At 47.8% G+C, this 17,685-nt stretch overlaps 1 protein-coding gene across 3 annotated transcripts in view; it reads right to left on the reverse strand.

Annotated features, from left to right (window-relative positions):
* LOC140429354 (hyaluronan and proteoglycan link protein 1-like) overlaps positions 1–17,685 on the reverse strand; it is a 176,769-nt gene that overhangs the window by 37,630 nt on the left and 121,454 nt on the right. For all 3 annotated transcript variants that reach the window (XM_072516220.1, XM_072516217.1, XM_072516219.1), the window contains exon 3: positions 1,566–1,934. In XM_072516220.1, the coding sequence (XP_072372321.1) occupies positions 1,566–1,934 (369 nt within the window). The remainder of the gene's footprint in view (positions 1–1,565; positions 1,935–17,685) is intronic.

Consider the following 17,685-nt stretch of genomic DNA (forward strand, 5'->3'; position numbering starts at 1 on the left):
GCCAGATCCTCAACAGGCTTCCGAGGATGACTTTGTGGAGCTGCCGCACATCACGCCCTTTCCATCGCCACCCATGGCCATGCCTGCACAGCAGCCGGTGGTTCTTGATCCACCCTTGAGGCGGTCAACCCGAACTCGTCACAAGCCCATTAGACTGGACTTATAATACCGTTCATATGTCTAACAAGTTCCACAATTTTACATGATAACCTGTTGTTGTTTATCGTTCCAGATGTCGTCTGACTGGACAACTGTTCAAGTTTTTTTTTTTCTCTCGTTCGCATTCATGTTATGTTATGGTACAACTTGGTTCATGTGACGCACCCGACATCGCCCCATGTAAATAGTTCCGTCATATGCACATGCTGTACACGACACACACACACTCTTAGATGCACTCACGACACGATCATATTTATTACCACGTAGGCACATATCTTTGTAAAAAGGGGGGATGTCATGATATTCAAACACACACATCATGATGGACACACCAACAGGCAAATCAGAGCACACAACACCACAACCAATCACACACAAGAACACCAACCACATAAAAAGCACGAGCACGATACCTGGTGGTCAGTAGGTCTGGGGACAAAGACACGGAGAAGAGCTGTTACAAAATCACAAACAGGGAATCCCCACGTGCAGAGTGTCAAGACAAAACTGTACGTAGTAAGTTTAAATAAAATAGCGTTGTACCATATACAACCGTGTTGGCTCATCTGTGTGTCAGAACACCCAACACCACAGCTGTGACTGCAGCTATCCAGCTCTGAAAACGAAACTAAAACACACCCTGCAGCAAATAGCCTAAAATGAAAGTAAAAAGCTGACAGACAGCCCAGCTCCACCCTCTCTCTGACATCCCTGCAGTAATAAACACCCATTTTTTAAAGGCACTCTCACTACAGGTACTTATATACACACCCATTTATAAACACCAATTTCTTAAAGGTACTCTCACATGACAGGACAAAAGAGTTGAATCCCAGAGGTGAGGTGAGATTGGCTGCCCTTGATATCAAGGCAGCATCTGACTGAGTGTGGCAACAAGCAGCCTTACTAAAATTAAAATCAGTGGGAACTGGGGAGGGGGTAGGAAGGAGAACCTCTGAGGTCTGGATTCAAATCAGTCCAATTGATTCAACATTGCTTGCCTGCTATGTGAAATGTGTTTGGTCGGTCTTCGATTGAAATGCTTGTAGTAGTCTGAGGTGAGTTCTACCGTCTTTATGGTATTTTTGGGACCAAAGAATGAAACTGGCAGCTATTGACCAGTCTAACGTGGAAAATGGCAAGTTCACACTGATACATTCAGGGAGGTGATGCTGAGTTGGAGAAGGACATGTTAACAGGATAGTGTAAATGTAGCTTTCATGTCTCTGCCCGGGGAATATTAGTTGATGATATTCGGTGTCACGGTCTTTTGAAATGATGCCATTCACCTCAATGAACACAAGACTGAGAAATACTGTACAAGAAATAAACACCACCATGATATTTAGTGATTATTAAACAAATGTGTTTTTTTGCAAATAAAAAGAATCACATATTTGTACCTTGCAGATCGAGCAGCACAGTCCCGGTGACGTCGTCTAGTCCCTCAATTACTTCACATTTGTAGTTACCGTAGTCCTCCAGTGTTAAATCTGTTATTGTTATGGAGGCATCATTCTCATTTTCTCGAAAAACTCTTCCCTGGTAGTTTCCAAAGCTTTTCCAGTTGTTTCCCAATGAAACAAATACATCAATTTGCTTGAGATAATCCGAGGTGAGTTTGGTCCACTTGATCCTGACCTTAAGAGGGGTTTGAACTGCATGCACAGGCACAGGCTTATAATAGAACTTACAGGGCAGAGTGGCATTGCTACCTCGGTATGAGACAACTTTAGGCTGGTCTATCTTTATACCCAGTCGAGATTCTTTATCTACAAAAAGAAGAATAACGGATAGTGTTAGCAAAGATCTCGTTGCACCATTTTATGTAATCCTTATACTGCAAGGAACAGTTTAACTCCAGATTTGCTATTGAAATAAACCAATATTGATAATGTGATATATGGAATTTGAAATGGTATAAATATCCAAAGTTTGCCTTAAGTGTTCAGGTAGCACATTACCAAAAATGTGACCAATAAATGTTTAAACCAATTTATTAAAGTGGAAAGACCTTCTTAATTTAATTATTCCTCTTTGCTTTAATATTATTTCTGAAGAATATTAAGAATGCCTCATAGGAGACTTCCGGTGGTGACCATGGAGCAGTAGGTCGCACATTCGATAGCTCTCACCTGAAACAGACTTTCAGACCTTTTTCCCCGACTTTTCTCGGACTTTAGGGGATAGATGGGTGCAGTGGACGATATTAAGAAGGATTCCCCCTCCGATGTACAGCTAATTGGACTAGAAGTGGCTGTATGAATGACTCAGCCGGGATAGAGTGAAGCAGTCGGAGCTGGGACCGCGGCGCAGCATGGCAGAGGGTCAGGACCAGGGAGCGGTGGCTCAGTGGTCAAAGGAGCAGCAGATGTAGTTCTTTAAGGACTGTTTTGCTGAGCTGAAAAAGGAAACGTTGAACCCGATCAAGGCTGCGATCGATCAAGTGGTATTGAATCAGGCGGCCCAAGGGAAAGCGATACAAGAAATTGAGCTGAGGTTGTCTAGCTAGGACTATCTAACCGTGCTGGAGCATAAGGTGGAGGTATTGGATGAGCGCCACAAGAGAATGCAGGAGAGATTGGAGGACCTGGAGAACAGGTCCAGGAGGCAGAACTTTAGGATCGTTGGTCTCCCTGAAGGAATTGAGGGGTCAAATGCAGGAACATATGTGGTGAGCATGCTGGAGACGCTGATGGGGCCCAGGGCATTTTCTCGGCCCCTGGAAGTGGACGGAGCGCATCAAGCCCTCGCAAGGAAGAATAAGGCGAATGACCCGCCGAGGGCCATGGTGGTGCATTTCCACTGTTTTTCGGACAAAGAACCCGTCTTGCGGTGGGCCAAGGAGGAGCGGAGAAGCAGATGGGAGAACAGCGAGATGCGCATCTACCAGGACCTGGGAGCAGAGCTGGCCAAGAGACGTGCTGAGTTTTACCGGGTGAAGGCGATCCTCTTCAAGAAGGGGGTGAAATTCGGGATGCTGTATCCAGGTTGTGGGTTACGCGCGAAGACCGGTACTTTTACTTTGAGGCACCGGACAATGTATGGTCTTTTATCAAAGAAAAGAAGTTGGAAGCATCTTAAAGGACACTTAAGTCTTGGAGAAGTTATGTGGCGGCAGTTTGTTATTTTTGTAATTCTTATATTGGGTCAAATAAGACTGTATGTGGTTCTGGGTTAAGTATGGGGCTGGGTGGTGGTTTGAGGGTGCTTTGTTTTTGCAGAGATTGGATGCGGAGGGGGGGAGGGGAGCCCCGAAGTTGGTGCTATTCTGTGGGAGGGTGGGTTTGGTTCCAAGCGATTGTTTTCTGCATTGGTTTATGTCAATATCTTTTACTTGAGGTTGTTTACTTACTGGGGACTGCGATGTTGTTGAATGGTTCACGCATGTCAGGAGAGGGGTTCGAACAATAGGGAGCCAGACTGTTTGGCACCAGGGGAGGGGGCTGTCGGGGTCAGCATGCGTCAGCTGACTCTCGGAAGCGAGGTGGGGGGTGAACATGTGCTAAGATAGTGCTTGACCTGGGGGATTAGGTTTCGGGTGCTGTTGTGTGTGGGGGGGGGTGGGGGGAGAGGGGGGGAGGGGAGGCTGCTTTGCTGACAGGGGAGGAACTATTACCGGGGAACAAAAGGGAGGTCGGGGGCGGTTGCTGCTTGTGGGGAGCTCGGGGAAGCGGGGGACACGGGCTCTGGGCTGGCCAAAAAATGGTTATGGCTAGTCGGCAGGTGGGCGGGAGGGGTGGGGGGTGGGGGTGGGGGGGGGGGGGGGCGGGGGTGGTAACCCCCTGTCCAGGCTGGTTCCGTGGAATGTGAGGGGTTTGAATGGGCCAGTCAAAAGGGTTCGCGTTTTCACGCATTTAAAGGGGCTGAAGGCAATCATAGCAATGCTTCAGGAGACACATCTAAAGATTATTGATCAGACAAGATTGAGAAAGGGGTGGGTTGGTCAGGTGTTCCACTCTGGGCTGGACTCAAAGACCAGGGGGGTAGCAATATTGATCAGCAAGTGGGTGGCATTTGAGGCTGGAAGAATTGTGGCAGATAAGGGGGGTAGATATTACGGTGAGTGGGAAGCTGGAGGGTGTACAGGTGGTGCTTGTAAACGTATACACTCCGAACTAGGACGATGTGGGATTTATGAGACGGGTGTTAAGCAAGATACCGGACCTAGAGTCTCATGGCTTGATCATGGGAGGAGACTTCAACATGGTCATTGATCCCGATTTGGACCGGTCAAAATCCAGGACTGGAAGGAGGCCTGCCGCGGTGAAGGAGTTGAGGGGTTTTATGGAGCTGATGGGGGGAGTTGACCCATGGAGATTTGAATGGCAGAGGGCGAAGGAGTTTTCGTTTTTTTCTCATTTCCATAAAGTTTACTCCTGCAATGATTTTTTTGTTCTAAGCAGGGCGCTAATTCCGAAGGTGGCGGGGACGGAATATTCGGCGATAGCAGTCTCTGATCATGCCACGCATTGGGTGGATTTGTGGTTAAGTGAGGAGAGAGGGCAGCGCCCGCTGTGGAGGCTGGATGTGGGGTTGTTAGTGGACGAAGCGGTCTGCGGGCGGGTGAATAAGTCCATTCAGAATTACCTGGATACAAACGACACGGGTGAGTTATCAGCAGCGGTGGTTTGGGAGGCTCTGAAAGCAGTTGTAAGAGGGGAACTAATTTTGATTCGGTCCCATAGAGAAAAGGTGGAACGAGCAGAGAGGGAGAGGTTAGTGGAGGAGATACTTCGAGTGGATAGGAGATATGCGGAGGCCCTGGACGCGGGGCTCCTGAGGGAGCATCGGAAATTACACGCAGAGTTTGAGTTGTTGACCACGGGGAGGGCGGTGGAGCAGTTGAGGAGGGCAAGGGGGGCGGTCTACGAATATGGGGAAAAGGCGAGCAAGATGTTGGCGCACCAGCTTAGGAAGAGAGAAACGGTCAGGGAGATTGGGGGAGTAAGGAATAGGGAGGGCAACATGATCTTGGACCCAGGGGGGTTGAACGACGTTTTTAAAGAATTTTATAGCAAATTATATGAGTCGTAACCCCCACCTGGTGTAGAAGGGACAAGGCAGTTCCTTGATCAGTTGAGGTTTCCCAGGGTGGAAGAAGGCCTTGTTGAGGAGCTGGGGGCCCTGATTGAAGCAGAGAAAATTGTTAAAGGACTGGAGGGCATGCAGACGGGCAAGGCTCCAGGGCCGGACGATTGCCCGGTAGAATTCTATAAGAAGTTCTCAGAGATGTTGTGCCCACTGCTGATGAGGACCCTTAATGAGGATAAAGAGAGGGGAATCCTCCCCACAACGATGTCGCAGGCCTCGATTTCACTGATCCTTAAATGAGAAAAGGACCCGGAGCAGTGTGGGTCATATAGGCCGATCTCGCTTTTGAACGTAGATGCCAAGCTGCTGGCTAAGATTTTGGCCACTAGGAGAGAAGACTGTGTCCCGGGGTGATAGGGGAGGACCAAACCGGATTTGTTAAGGGTAGACAGCTCAATGCTAGCGATTGGAGGCTTTTGAATGTAATTATGATGCCCTCAGAAGGAGAGGAGGCGGAGGTGGTGGTTGCGATGCACGCGGAGAAGGCTTTTGATCGGGTGGAGTGGGAGTATCTTTGGGAGACGCTGGGAATATTTGGGTTTGGTGAGGGCTTCATCGACTGGGTGCGATTGCTCTACCAGGCGCCGGTAGCGAGTGTGTGCATGAACTGGCTGAGGTCGGGGTACTTTAAGCTACACTGAGGGACGAGGCAGGGGTGCACCCTCTCCCCGTTGCTGTTCACTCTGGCTATAGAGCCATAGACCATGGTGCTGAGAGCATCAAGGAAGTGGCAGGGGCTGGTTTGGGGAGGGGGGGGGGGGGGCGTGGAGCACTGGGTTTCGCTGACCTTGGGGGAATTTGGCAGGTTCTCGGGGTGCAAATTGAACATGGGAAAAAGTGAATTGTTCGTGATCCAGGCAAGGGGGCAGGAGAGGAGACGGAAAGAGCTGCCACTCAGGATGGTAGAGAGGAACGTTCGCTACCTGGGAATACAGGTGGCTCGGAAATGGGAGGCATTACACAGGCTCAACCTAACCCGGCTGGTGGAGCAAATGGAGGGGGACTTTAAAAGATGGGATATGCTCCCGTTATCATTGGCGGGGAGGGTACAGATTGTGAAATTGATGGTCCTCCCCAGATTTTTGTTTGTCTTCCAGTGCCTCCCCATCTTCATCCCTAAGGCCTTTTTCAAGCAGGTAAACAAGATTATTTTGGGCCTTGTATGGGCGAATAAAAATAATGGGTGAAGAAAATGTTGTTGGAGCGCAGTCAGGGGGAGGGTGGGTTGGCGCTGCCGAACTTTTGAAACTACTACTGGGCGGCGAATATAGCGATGATTAAGAAGTGGATAATGGGGGAGGGGTCGGCATGGGGGTGGATGGAGGCGGCGTCATGCAAAGGCACTAGTTTGGGAGCACTGGTAACGGCACCTCTGCCATTCTCGCCGACCCGGTACTCCACTAGTGGTTGTGGCGGCACTGAGGATCTGGGGGCAATGGAGGAGGTATAAGAAGGTGGAGGGTGCGTCGGTCTGGACGCCGATTTGCAACAACCACAGGTTCGCGCTGGACAGGATAGATGGCGGGTTCCGAAGTTGGCAGAGAGCAGGAATTCAACGGATAAGAACATAAGAACATAAGAACTAGGAACAGGAGTAGGCCACCTGGCCCCTCGAGCCTGCTCCGCCATTTAATGAGATCATGGCTGATCTTTGTGGACTCAGCTCCACTCTCTGGCCCGTACACCATATCCCCGAATCCCTTTATTCTTTAGAAAGGTATCTATCTTTTTCTTAAAAACGTTGAAAGAAGGAGCTTCAACTGCTTCACTGGGCAAGGAATTCCAGAGATTCACAACCCTTTGGGTGAAGAAGTTCCTCCTACACTCCGTCTTAAATCTACTTCCCCTTATTTTGAGGCTATGCCCCCTAGTTCTGCTTTCCCCGACCAGTGGAAACAACCTGCCCGCATCTATCCTATCTATTCCCTTCAATTTTATATGTTTCAATAAGATCCCCCCACATCCATCTAAACTCCAATGAGTACAGTCCCAGTCTACTCAACCTCTCGTCATAATCTAATCCCCTCAACTCTGGGATCAACCTAGTGAATCTCCTCTGCACTCCCTCCAGTGCCAATATGTCCTTTCTCAGGTAAGGAGACCAAAACTGAACACAATACTCCAGATGCGGCCTCACCAACACCCTATACAATTGCAGCATAACCTCCCTAGTCTTGAACTCCATCCCTCTAGCAATGAAAGACAAAACTCGATTAGCCTTCTTAATCACCTGTTGCACCTGCACACCAACTTTTTGTGACTCGTGCACCAGCACACCCAGGTCCCCCTGCACAGCAGCATGTTTTAACATCTTACCGTTTAAATAATAATCCATTCTGTTGTTATTCCTCCCAAAATGGATAGCCTCACACTTGGCAACATTGAATTCCATCTGCCAGACCCTAGCCCATTCACCTAACCTATCCAAATCCTTCTGCAGATTTCCGGTATACTCTGCACTTTTTGCTTTACCACTCATCTTAGTGTCGTCTGCAAACTTTGACACGTTGCACTTGGTCCCCAACTCCAAATCGTCTATGTAAATTGTGAACAACTGCGGGCCCAACACTGATCCTTGAGGGACCCCACTAGTTACAGGTTGCCAACCAGAGAAACACACATTTATCCCCACTCTCTGCTTTCTGTTAGTTAACCAATCCTCTACCCATGCTACCACTTTACCCTCAATGCCATGCATCTGCAGCAACCTTTTGTGTGGCACCTTGTCAAAAGCTTTCTGGAAATCCAGATATACCACATCCATTGGCTCCCCGTTATCTACTGCACTGGTAACGTCCTCAAAGAATTCTACCAAATTAGTCAGACAGGTCCTACCCTTTGTGAACCCATGCTGCGTCTGCCCAATGGGACAATTTCCCTCCAGGTGCCCCGCTATTTCCTCCTTAATGATAGATTCCAGCATTTTCCCTACAACCAAAGTTAAGCTTACCGGCCTATAATTACCCGCTTTCTGCCGACCTCCTTTTTTAAACAGTGGTGTCACGTTTGCTACTTTCCACTCCTCTGGGACCACCCCAGAGTCTAGTGAATTTTGATAAATTATCACTAGTGCGTTTACAATTTCCCTCGCCATCTCTTTTAACACTCTGGGATGCATCCCATCAGGGCCAGGAGACTTGTCTACCTTTAGCCCCATTAGCTTGCCCAATACTGCCTCCTTAGTGATTACAATCATCTCAAGGTCCTCACCTATCATATCTTTATTTCCATCAGTCACTGGCATGTTATTTGTGTCCTCCACTGTGAAGACTGACCGAAAACACCTGTTCAGCTACTCAGCCATTTCCCCGTCTCCTATTATTAAATCTCCCTTCTCATCTTCCAAAGGACCAATATTTACCTTAGCCACTCTTTTTTGTCTTATATATTTGTAGAAGCTTTTACTATCTGCTTTTATGTTCTGAGCCAGTTTACTTTCATAGTCTACCTTATTCTTCTTTATAGCTTTTTTAGTAGCTTTCTGTTGTCCCCTAAAGACTTCCCAGTCCTCTAGTCTCCCACAAATCTTTGCCACTTTGTATGTTTTTTCCTTCAATTTGATACTCTCCCTCACCTCCTTAGATATCCACGGTCGATTTTTCCCCTTTCTACCGTCTTTCTTTTTTGTTGGTATGAACCTTTTCTGAACACTGTGAAAGATCGCTCGCTAGGTTCTCCACTGTTCCTCAACTGCTTCACCATGAAGTATTTGCTCCCAGTCTACCTTAGCTAGTTCTTCTCTCATCCCATTGTAATCGCCTTTGTTTAAGCACAAAACACTAGTGTTTGATTTTACCTTGTCATCCTCCAACTATATTTTAAATTCCACCATATTGTGGTCACTCCTTCCAAGAGGATCCCGAACTATGAGATCATTAATCAATCTTGCCTCATTACACAGGACCAGATCTAGGACCGCTTGTTCCCTTGTAGGTTCCATTACATACTGTTCCAGGAAATTATCCAGGGCACATTCTATAAACTCCTCCTCAAGGCTGCCTTTACCAACCTGGTTAAACCAATCAATATGCAGATTAAAATCTCCCATGATAACCGCTGTACCATTTCTACATGCATCCGTTATTTCTTTGCTTATTGCCTGCCCTACCATCCTGTTACTATTTGGTGGCCTATAGACTACTCCTATCAGTGACCTTTTCGCCTTACTATTCCTGATTTCCACCCAAATTGGTTCAACATTGTTCTCCATAGCACCACTATCATCCCTTACTATTGCCCGGATGCCATCCTTAAACAACAAAGCTACACCACTGCCCTGACCGTCCATTCTATCCTTTCGTATAGTCTGATACCCTTGGATATTTAACTCCCAGTCGTGACCATCTTTTAACCATGTTTCAGTAATGGCCACTAAATCATAGTCATTCACGATGATTTGCGCCATCAACTCATTTACCTTATTTCGTATACTACGAGCATTCAGGTAAAGTACACTTATGCTGTTTTTTATGTCTTTGTTATGAATCCTAACACCTTGATCAGTAACTTTTCGCAAATTACTTTTCCTCTTGCCCTTTCTCCTAATTTTCCTTGTCTTTGAACCCATATCTCTACATAATAACCTGTCGCGTAACCTGCTGCCTTGATCTCCATTAACCATTATACTGTCCATAGCTTTACACTTCCCTTCCCCCCAACTTGCTAGTTTAAAGTCCTTGTGACCAACCTATTTATCCTATTCGCTAGAACACTGGTCCCAGAATGGTTCAGGTGAAGACCGTCCCAACGGTACAGGTCCCTCCTGCCCCCGTACTGATGCCAATGCCCCATGAAATGGAATCCCTCTTTCCCGCACCACTCCTTTAGCCACGTGTTAACTTCCCTAATTTTCTCAACCCTATGCCAATTGGCACGTAGCTCGGGTAGTAATCCAGAGATTATATCCCTGGAGGATCTGTTCTTTAATTTAGTCCCTAGTGTTTGATAATCCCCAAACAGGTCCTCTTTCCTAGTCTTATCTATGTTGTTAGTCCCAACGTGGACCACAACAACTGGATCCCCCCCTCCCTCTCCAAAATCCTTTCAAGCCGATCAGAGATGTCCTTCACCCTGGCACCGGGCAGGCAACATACCATACGGGACTCTCGATCTGGCTTACAAAGGATGCCATCAATCCCCCTAATTATAGAATCCCCTACAACTACCACTTGTCTTTTTGCTCCCCCCTCTTGAATGGCTTCCTGTACCACGGTGCAGTGGTCAGTCAACGCATCCTCCCTACAGCCCTCTTCCTCATCCACACAGGGAGCAAGTACCTCATACCTGTTGGACAAGGTCAAGGGCTGAGGCTCCTCAACTCCTAAACTCAGGATCCCCCTACCTGCCTCCCTTGCAGTCACACCACTCTGTCCCTGACCACTGTCCGATGGGATGGGATGGGAGATCTATTCATAGACGGGAGTTTTCCCAGTCTGAAGACGCTGGAGGACAAGTTCAAGCTGCTGCTGGGAAACGGTTTCAGATATTTACAAGTCCGGGACTTTCTGAGGAAACAGCTGTTGGCTTTCCCGCTGATGCCGCCACGGGGGATACAGGACAGAGTAGTGTCTGGTACCTGGGTGGGGGAGGGGAAAGTGTCGGATATCTGTTAGGAATTGTTGGAGGTGGAGGAAACCCCCGTGGAGGAACTGAAGGACAAGTGGGAGGAGTTAGGTGGGGAGTTAGAGGCGGGTCTGTGGGTGGACGCCCTAAGCAGGGTTAATTCCTCCTCATCATGTGCCAGGCTCAGTCTAATACAGTTTAAGGTGCTACACCGGGCACACATGATGGCGGCGAGGATGAGCAAGTTTCTCGGGGTAGAAGATAGATGTGCCATGTGTGGGGGGAGCCCAGCAAACCATGTCCACATTTTTTGGGCATGCCCGAAGCTTGGAGGATTTTGGCAGGGGTTTGTCAAGGCAATGTCCAAGGTCCTAGGTACGCGGGTGGTACTGTGTCCAGAGATAGCGATCTTTGGAGTGTCAGAAGACCCGGGAGTTCAGGGAGTGAACGAGGCTGACGTTTTGGCCTTTGCCTCCCTGGTAGCCTGGAGACGGCTCCTTTTAATGTGGAGGGACTCGAAACCCCCGAGTGTGGAAACTTGGGTCAGTGACATGGCTGGGTTTCTCAAGCTGGAGAAAATAAAGTTTGCCTTAATGGGGTCAATGCTGGGGTTCTCTCGGAGGTGGCAGCCGTTCGTCGACTTTCTCGGGAAAAATAAAAATGTCGGCAGAAGCAGCATTCTGGAGGGGGAGGGGGGGTGGGGGGGGGTGCGGGTAGGTGTAATATGGTTAAGGGATGAACAGGAGGGATTGGGTGTGAAATGTCTAGTTTACCATGTTGATGTTTATGTTATTATTGTTTTGTTTGTTACTGTTATAAACATTTTGCAAATACTTCAATAAAAATATTTTTTTTTTAAAGAGTGCATCATAGAATTTTAAGACTTTTTTAGCAAATGAATGTAAGTGCTACCTGCAATTCTTTAATTGGGAGAATAAAGAATGTCATAAATTACACAATGGGCAGGATTCTCCCCCAATTGGCAGGGCGGCCCGACGCTGGCACCAAGAGCAGCGCGAACCACTCTGGTGTCGGGTCACCCGGAAGTTGCGAAATCCTCCCTCGGCTGGCGCCGGAGGGGTTGGTGCCACGCCAACTGGTGCCAAAGGGCCACTGTGAGCCGGCGCGAGTTGGCGCATGCGCAGAACCGCCGGCGTGTTTCCTGCGCATGCGCAGGGGGTTTCTTCTCCGCGCCGGCTATCGCGGAGCCTTACAGAGGCCGGCACAGAGGGAAAGAGTGCCCCCATGGCACAGGCCCGCCTGAAGATCAGTGGGCCCTGATCGCGGGCCAGGCCACCGTGGGGACCCCCCCCCCCGGCCGGATCCCCCCCCCCCGAGGACTCCGCTAGCCGCCCTGCAAGCCAGGTCCCGCCTGGATGGACCGTGTCCATTTCACGCCGGCGGGACTGGCCAGGAACGCACGGCCTCTCGGCCCATCCGGGGCCCGGAGAATTGCCGTGCGGGCCGCTGCCAATGGCCCCCGACCGGCACGCGTGATCCCCGCCCCCGCCCGAAGACCGGCGCCGGAGAATTTGGCAACCGCCGTTGGTGCGGCGGGGCGGGACTCACGCTGCCCACCAGCGATTTTCCGACCTGGCGGGGAGTCGGAGAATCCCGTCCAACAGCTTTCAAAAACGAATATTTGAGAAATTTATGAAAATCAAATTAAAGGATTGCCAAACTGTAGTTCAATACCTTACAAAAGTGAATGACAACAACCAACATTGGTTCATAAGCTCCCAAATAAACCATTTCTTGCATGAATAAATAAGCTAATTGAGGGTATACAGTAGACCTCTCGTGGATGATGAAGATGATTAACTATCCAAGTTAAATACTATAATCTAGGAGGGCTCTGCTCCTTGCTTATTGCTCAATATTCGAGATCCGTTGGCTATTCTGCTGTGGATTCTCAGATTCTATAAACTGTTTATGATTATAAGTCAAGAGTCATTGAACTATCAGTAAGTATTCTAACCTCTTAATTATTTATCAGCTAACAAATATGCTGTATCAATCTCTATCTCATGAGTCTTTGGTGATGAACAGCTCACATCCTATTTCAATAATGGTTCTAGAACATATTCTGTAGAACACTCACATAAAATTAAAATCAATCATTAAGTGAATTAATTGACTGAGGGTTATTAGCAATTAACTATCTACCTGATGGAAATTGCTGTGATTTGATTGGGAGGGTATTATCATACATTGAGAAACCATTCTTGGAACAAAATGGTCAATTTTAGTGACATCAGAAGGCAACCGGAAAAAAAAACTGGAGAGAACCAGAGTTAACCAAACGTGATTGGATCTAGATGAGGTAATATAAAGAAAATGGTTATTTTTTTCAGCGACTGTATGACTATTAACCCACAGGACAATTAGATGAATGAAAATGGTCAAGAAGAGATGTACTGGATTAGAAAAAGACTACTGCAGTCCATCTAGCCAGCCCCAAGATTCCAGTAAAAGGATTAAGTAAGACCTTATTGGCATAATATAGGAACTATTTGCAAACAGAGATGAATGGACATCCTGCAATGATTAAAACTTAACAACCCAGTCTGGTGAATTCATAAGATGCCATCACCCATGGTAGCAAATAACCCTGAGAAAAGATAATAGTATTGAAATGATTCCAGAGTATCGACGATATCTTCTATGGTTTTTGGTGCTAATACCAACAGATAGTATGGAGAATGTTTGCTCAATGTATGATGATGCCCAATCAAAAAGATTACAGCAGGTTTTCATCATATATATCAGGAATTGCAAATAATCCTCAATAATAATCTTTATTAGTGTCACAAGTAGGCTTACATTAACACTACAATAAAGTTACTTTGAAAATCCCCTAGTTGCCACTCTCCAGCGCCTTAGGGAGAATTCAGAATGTCCAATTCACCTAACAAGCATGTCTTTCGGGACTTGTGGGAGGAAACCGGAATGCTCGGAGGAAACCCACGCACACACGGGGAGAAAGTGCAGACTTGCACAGACAGTGACCCAAGTCAGGAATCGAACCTAGGACCCTGACGCTGTGAAACAACAGTGTTAACCACTGTGTTACCATGCAGCCCTAAATCAAGTCATGTACTGTATGTGTATTTATTTGCATTTAGATGTCCTTCAGAATACATTCTTGAACCACTTTTGAAAGAGGATCATTTGCTGAGACCTGTTGCGATGAGATTACTCACCAGCTAGCAAATATTCAGGCACGAATGAAGCACATGTTATGAAAACATTGGCGTGGTACATATTACAATGCTAAACATCAGTAAAACAACAGACAGCATTCAAATGAATATTTCACCAATTAGTTCGAGTGAGACACAAGTAAATGGGGATCAGTGGAGAATTCTGCAATGAAGGGTATGGTTGGTGGAGGCCAATCAACCACAGGACATTGTTGCAGGAATTTCTCAGGACATCTCCCTACTCTAACTATCTTCAACAATGGTCTTCCTTCCATCATAAGGTCAGAAATAGGGCGGTTCACATTGCATAGCATTCAGCTCCATTTGCACTTTCTCAGACAATGAAGAGTTTTGTCCTTGTATACAGCAGAATCTGGACAACATCCATGCTTGGGCTTGTACTGAGAGGTAACATACGTATCATATTAGTGTCACAAAATGACCATCTCCAATAAGAAAGAGCCCAACCACTTCTCTTCACATCCAATGGCGTTTCCATCACAGCGTTTCCTACCATCAATATACTGGGGGCTTGCCTTGGCCATAAATTCACCTGGATTAACAACTTAAATTCTGTGGCTACTACAGATGAGAGGCTAGGTATTAGCTGGTTTAGCAGGGGCTGGTTTAGCATAGGGGGCTAAACAGCTGGCTTGTAATGCAGAACAAGGCAGCATGGGTTCAATTCCCATACCGGCCTCCCCGAACAGGCGCCGGAATGTGGCGACTAGGGGCTTTTCACAGTGACTTCATTGAAGCCTACTTGTGACAATAAGCGATTATTATATTTTACAGCCAATGGTTCCTTTCCTGTCTCCCAAAGCCTCTCCAACACCTATAATTCACAGGGAATATGATGAAATAATTTCGACTGGCCTGAATAGGTGCAGGTGTGACAACATTGATGAACTTTAACACCATCTAGGACAAAGCAGCCCACTTGATCGGCACCTTAATTCTAGTTTAAATGTCCATCACACCATATCCCATATACCATGACTGCAGTGTGTACTATTTACAGCATTACCCGCAGAAACTTACCAAGGCTTTTCCCAGAAATACTTCCTAAACCCACAATTTGCACTGCTTCTAAGGGTAAGGTAGCATTTTGAGAGTATCACTTTGAAGCTTCCCTCTAAGCCATACATCTGAGTTGGAGATGTGGCATTCTTCCTTCATTTTTCCTGGGTTACAATCTTTCAACTCCCTAGCTATCAGCATTGAGGGCATCCCTTCACCACATGGGCTGTGGTGGTTCCAGGCCGCTTTCTCAGACACAACTAGAGATGAGAAAAAATGCTCAGAGTACCTCCCAAGAATGAATAGCAAAAGAACTCCCAGGCTTCAAAATGATCCATTTTCTATTTCTAATCGAGTACAGTCGCTCTCGGTCTGGACGTTTTTGAGGATTTCTGTCACTGTGCTGCAGTAACATTTTTGAAGTATGGTGGAAACCCTGGTTATGTCGCATTGAAGAAGTTGAAAGAATTTCATAGCTATGATCTTAAATAATACCATCTGTTTGGCAACATTTAATGGCAAGAAACAAACATGAGGACACAATGAGTCTTTTAATCCAATTTTTACAAAAATGAGAGCTACTTATTTATATCTGGATTTTAGTTGGTTTGATTAATTATCTCTATTGAGTTAGGCTTGAATAGACACAAAGCAAATGGTTGTTTTTGACAAAACTAAATTGCATTTAAATTTGCTAACTTAAAAATCTGCTCCAAGCAATTACAATAGGAGTTAATGAATTGAATTCTCAAGGTTACTGGTAACATCTCCAGTTATTTAGGTCACACCATAAGTATAGCGAATGTGGCCTGTATAACAGGGACATTTGTGACAATACCTATGTATGCTTTCTATTTCATTGAAAATACATTTTTATTTCACGCTTGATGAATTTAAACAGGAATAGGGGCGGGATTCTTCGACCCCCCGTCGGGTCGGAGAATCGCCGGGGGCTGCTGTTAATCCCGCCCCGCCGGTTGCCGAATTCTCCGGCACCGGATATTCGGCGGGGGTGGGAATCGCGTCCCGCCAGTTGGCAGGCCCCCCCCCCAGCGATTCTCCGGCCCGTGATGGGCCGAGGTCCCGCTGCTGGAATGCCTGTCCCGCTGGTGAGAATCAAACCACCTCTCTTACCAGTGGGACAAGGCGGCGCGGGCGGGCTCCGGGGTCCTGGGGGGGGTCAATCTGGCCCCGGGGGGTGCCCCCACGGTGGCCTGGCCCGCGATCGGGGCCCACCGATCCGCGGGCGGGCCTGTGCCGTGGGGGCACTCTTTTCCTTCCGCCTTCACCATGGTCTCCACTATGGCGGAGGCGGAAGAGACCCCCTCCACTGCTCATGCGCGGGGATGCCGTGAGCGGCCGCTGACGCTCCCGCGCATGTGCCGCACGGCAAAGTCATTGCCGCACCAGCTGGCGGGGCACCAAAGGCCTTTCCTGCCAGCTGGCGGGGCGGAAATCAGTCCGGCGCGGGCCTAGCCCCTCAAGGTGAGGGCTCGGCCTCTCAAGATGCGGAGAATTCCGCACCTTTGGGGCGGCGCGATGCCGGACTGATTCGCGCCGTTTTTGGCGCCGGTCGGCGGACATCGCGCCGATTGCGGAGAATCCCGCCCATGGTATTGAATTACTAATTTGGGAATTTGCAACATGCTATATTTTGGCTAGAATAATGTTTCAGTATAAAATTTATTTTTGTGTTTATCTTCACATGTGGCACGATCCAGTGACTCCGTTGCAACCAGCACAGATCGGATGCAATGGGTGAATCATGTGTGAGATTCAAATCGGTTCTGTACCAGGCGCCGAGCCGATCGTGAGTCATCCGACTCACTGCGCCCAGCGAGAGCTGGATCTTGCCCTAGCTGGGCAGTCTTCCAAAATGGTGCCCCAGTGGAAATCCCTCTAAGTGAGGCCTCAGTGGGGAGAAATTCCCCGAGGCCAAAATAAAATGACAAGGTACCGTTGGTTGGCGGGATGTTTCTCGGTGTTGAAGCCGCTGAGAAAAACCCACTTAATTGCGCCGTTCAGCAGACATTAACTTGAGTCTGCTGACTCATGCCCAAGGTCGTTTTGTTTCAATTAATTTAAATCGTCTTAGATATACTTATTTATAATTAGGTAACATTTATTTCTTTCAGAATGTGAAACGAGTTCGGTTTTGGGGGCACTCGGAAAAGTGGAGTCTAGACCACAACCAGATTAGTCAATTTCTTATTCAGGTCAAAGATACTGAGTGGCCAACTCCTGCTCTTAAGTCTTATTTTCCCATGCAAGGAACGACCCCACTATCAAACGGACACTGTAGTTTTTTCTGGCCTTGGTTGGGAACACCCTGCCAAGACCGCATTTATCTCACTTCCTGTACTGATGAGCTCAGGGTGGCACTGCCAGTGTGCGCAGGTGGCAGTGCTAATGTGCTAAGCTGGCAGTGCCAAGGTACCCAAGTGCCAGCCGGAGTGTCAGGGTACCATCCTGCCCAGAGTCCGATAGCCCAGGGCCCTCCGATGGCCTAGGAGACCCCCTCCCCCAAGGTGCCGTGACACCTGGTCCACATTTGTGTGAACCAGTGATAAACTGCGCCATGGTGAGGTCTCCCAAGTGCGGGTGTTAGTTCCCAGGCCTCGGGAGAATCAGGCGCAGACATATT

The sequence above is a fragment of the Scyliorhinus torazame genome, chromosome 9, assembly GCF_047496885.1.
Source record: "Scyliorhinus torazame isolate Kashiwa2021f chromosome 9, sScyTor2.1, whole genome shotgun sequence".
Taxonomy (NCBI): domain Eukaryota; kingdom Metazoa; phylum Chordata; class Chondrichthyes; order Carcharhiniformes; family Scyliorhinidae; genus Scyliorhinus; species Scyliorhinus torazame.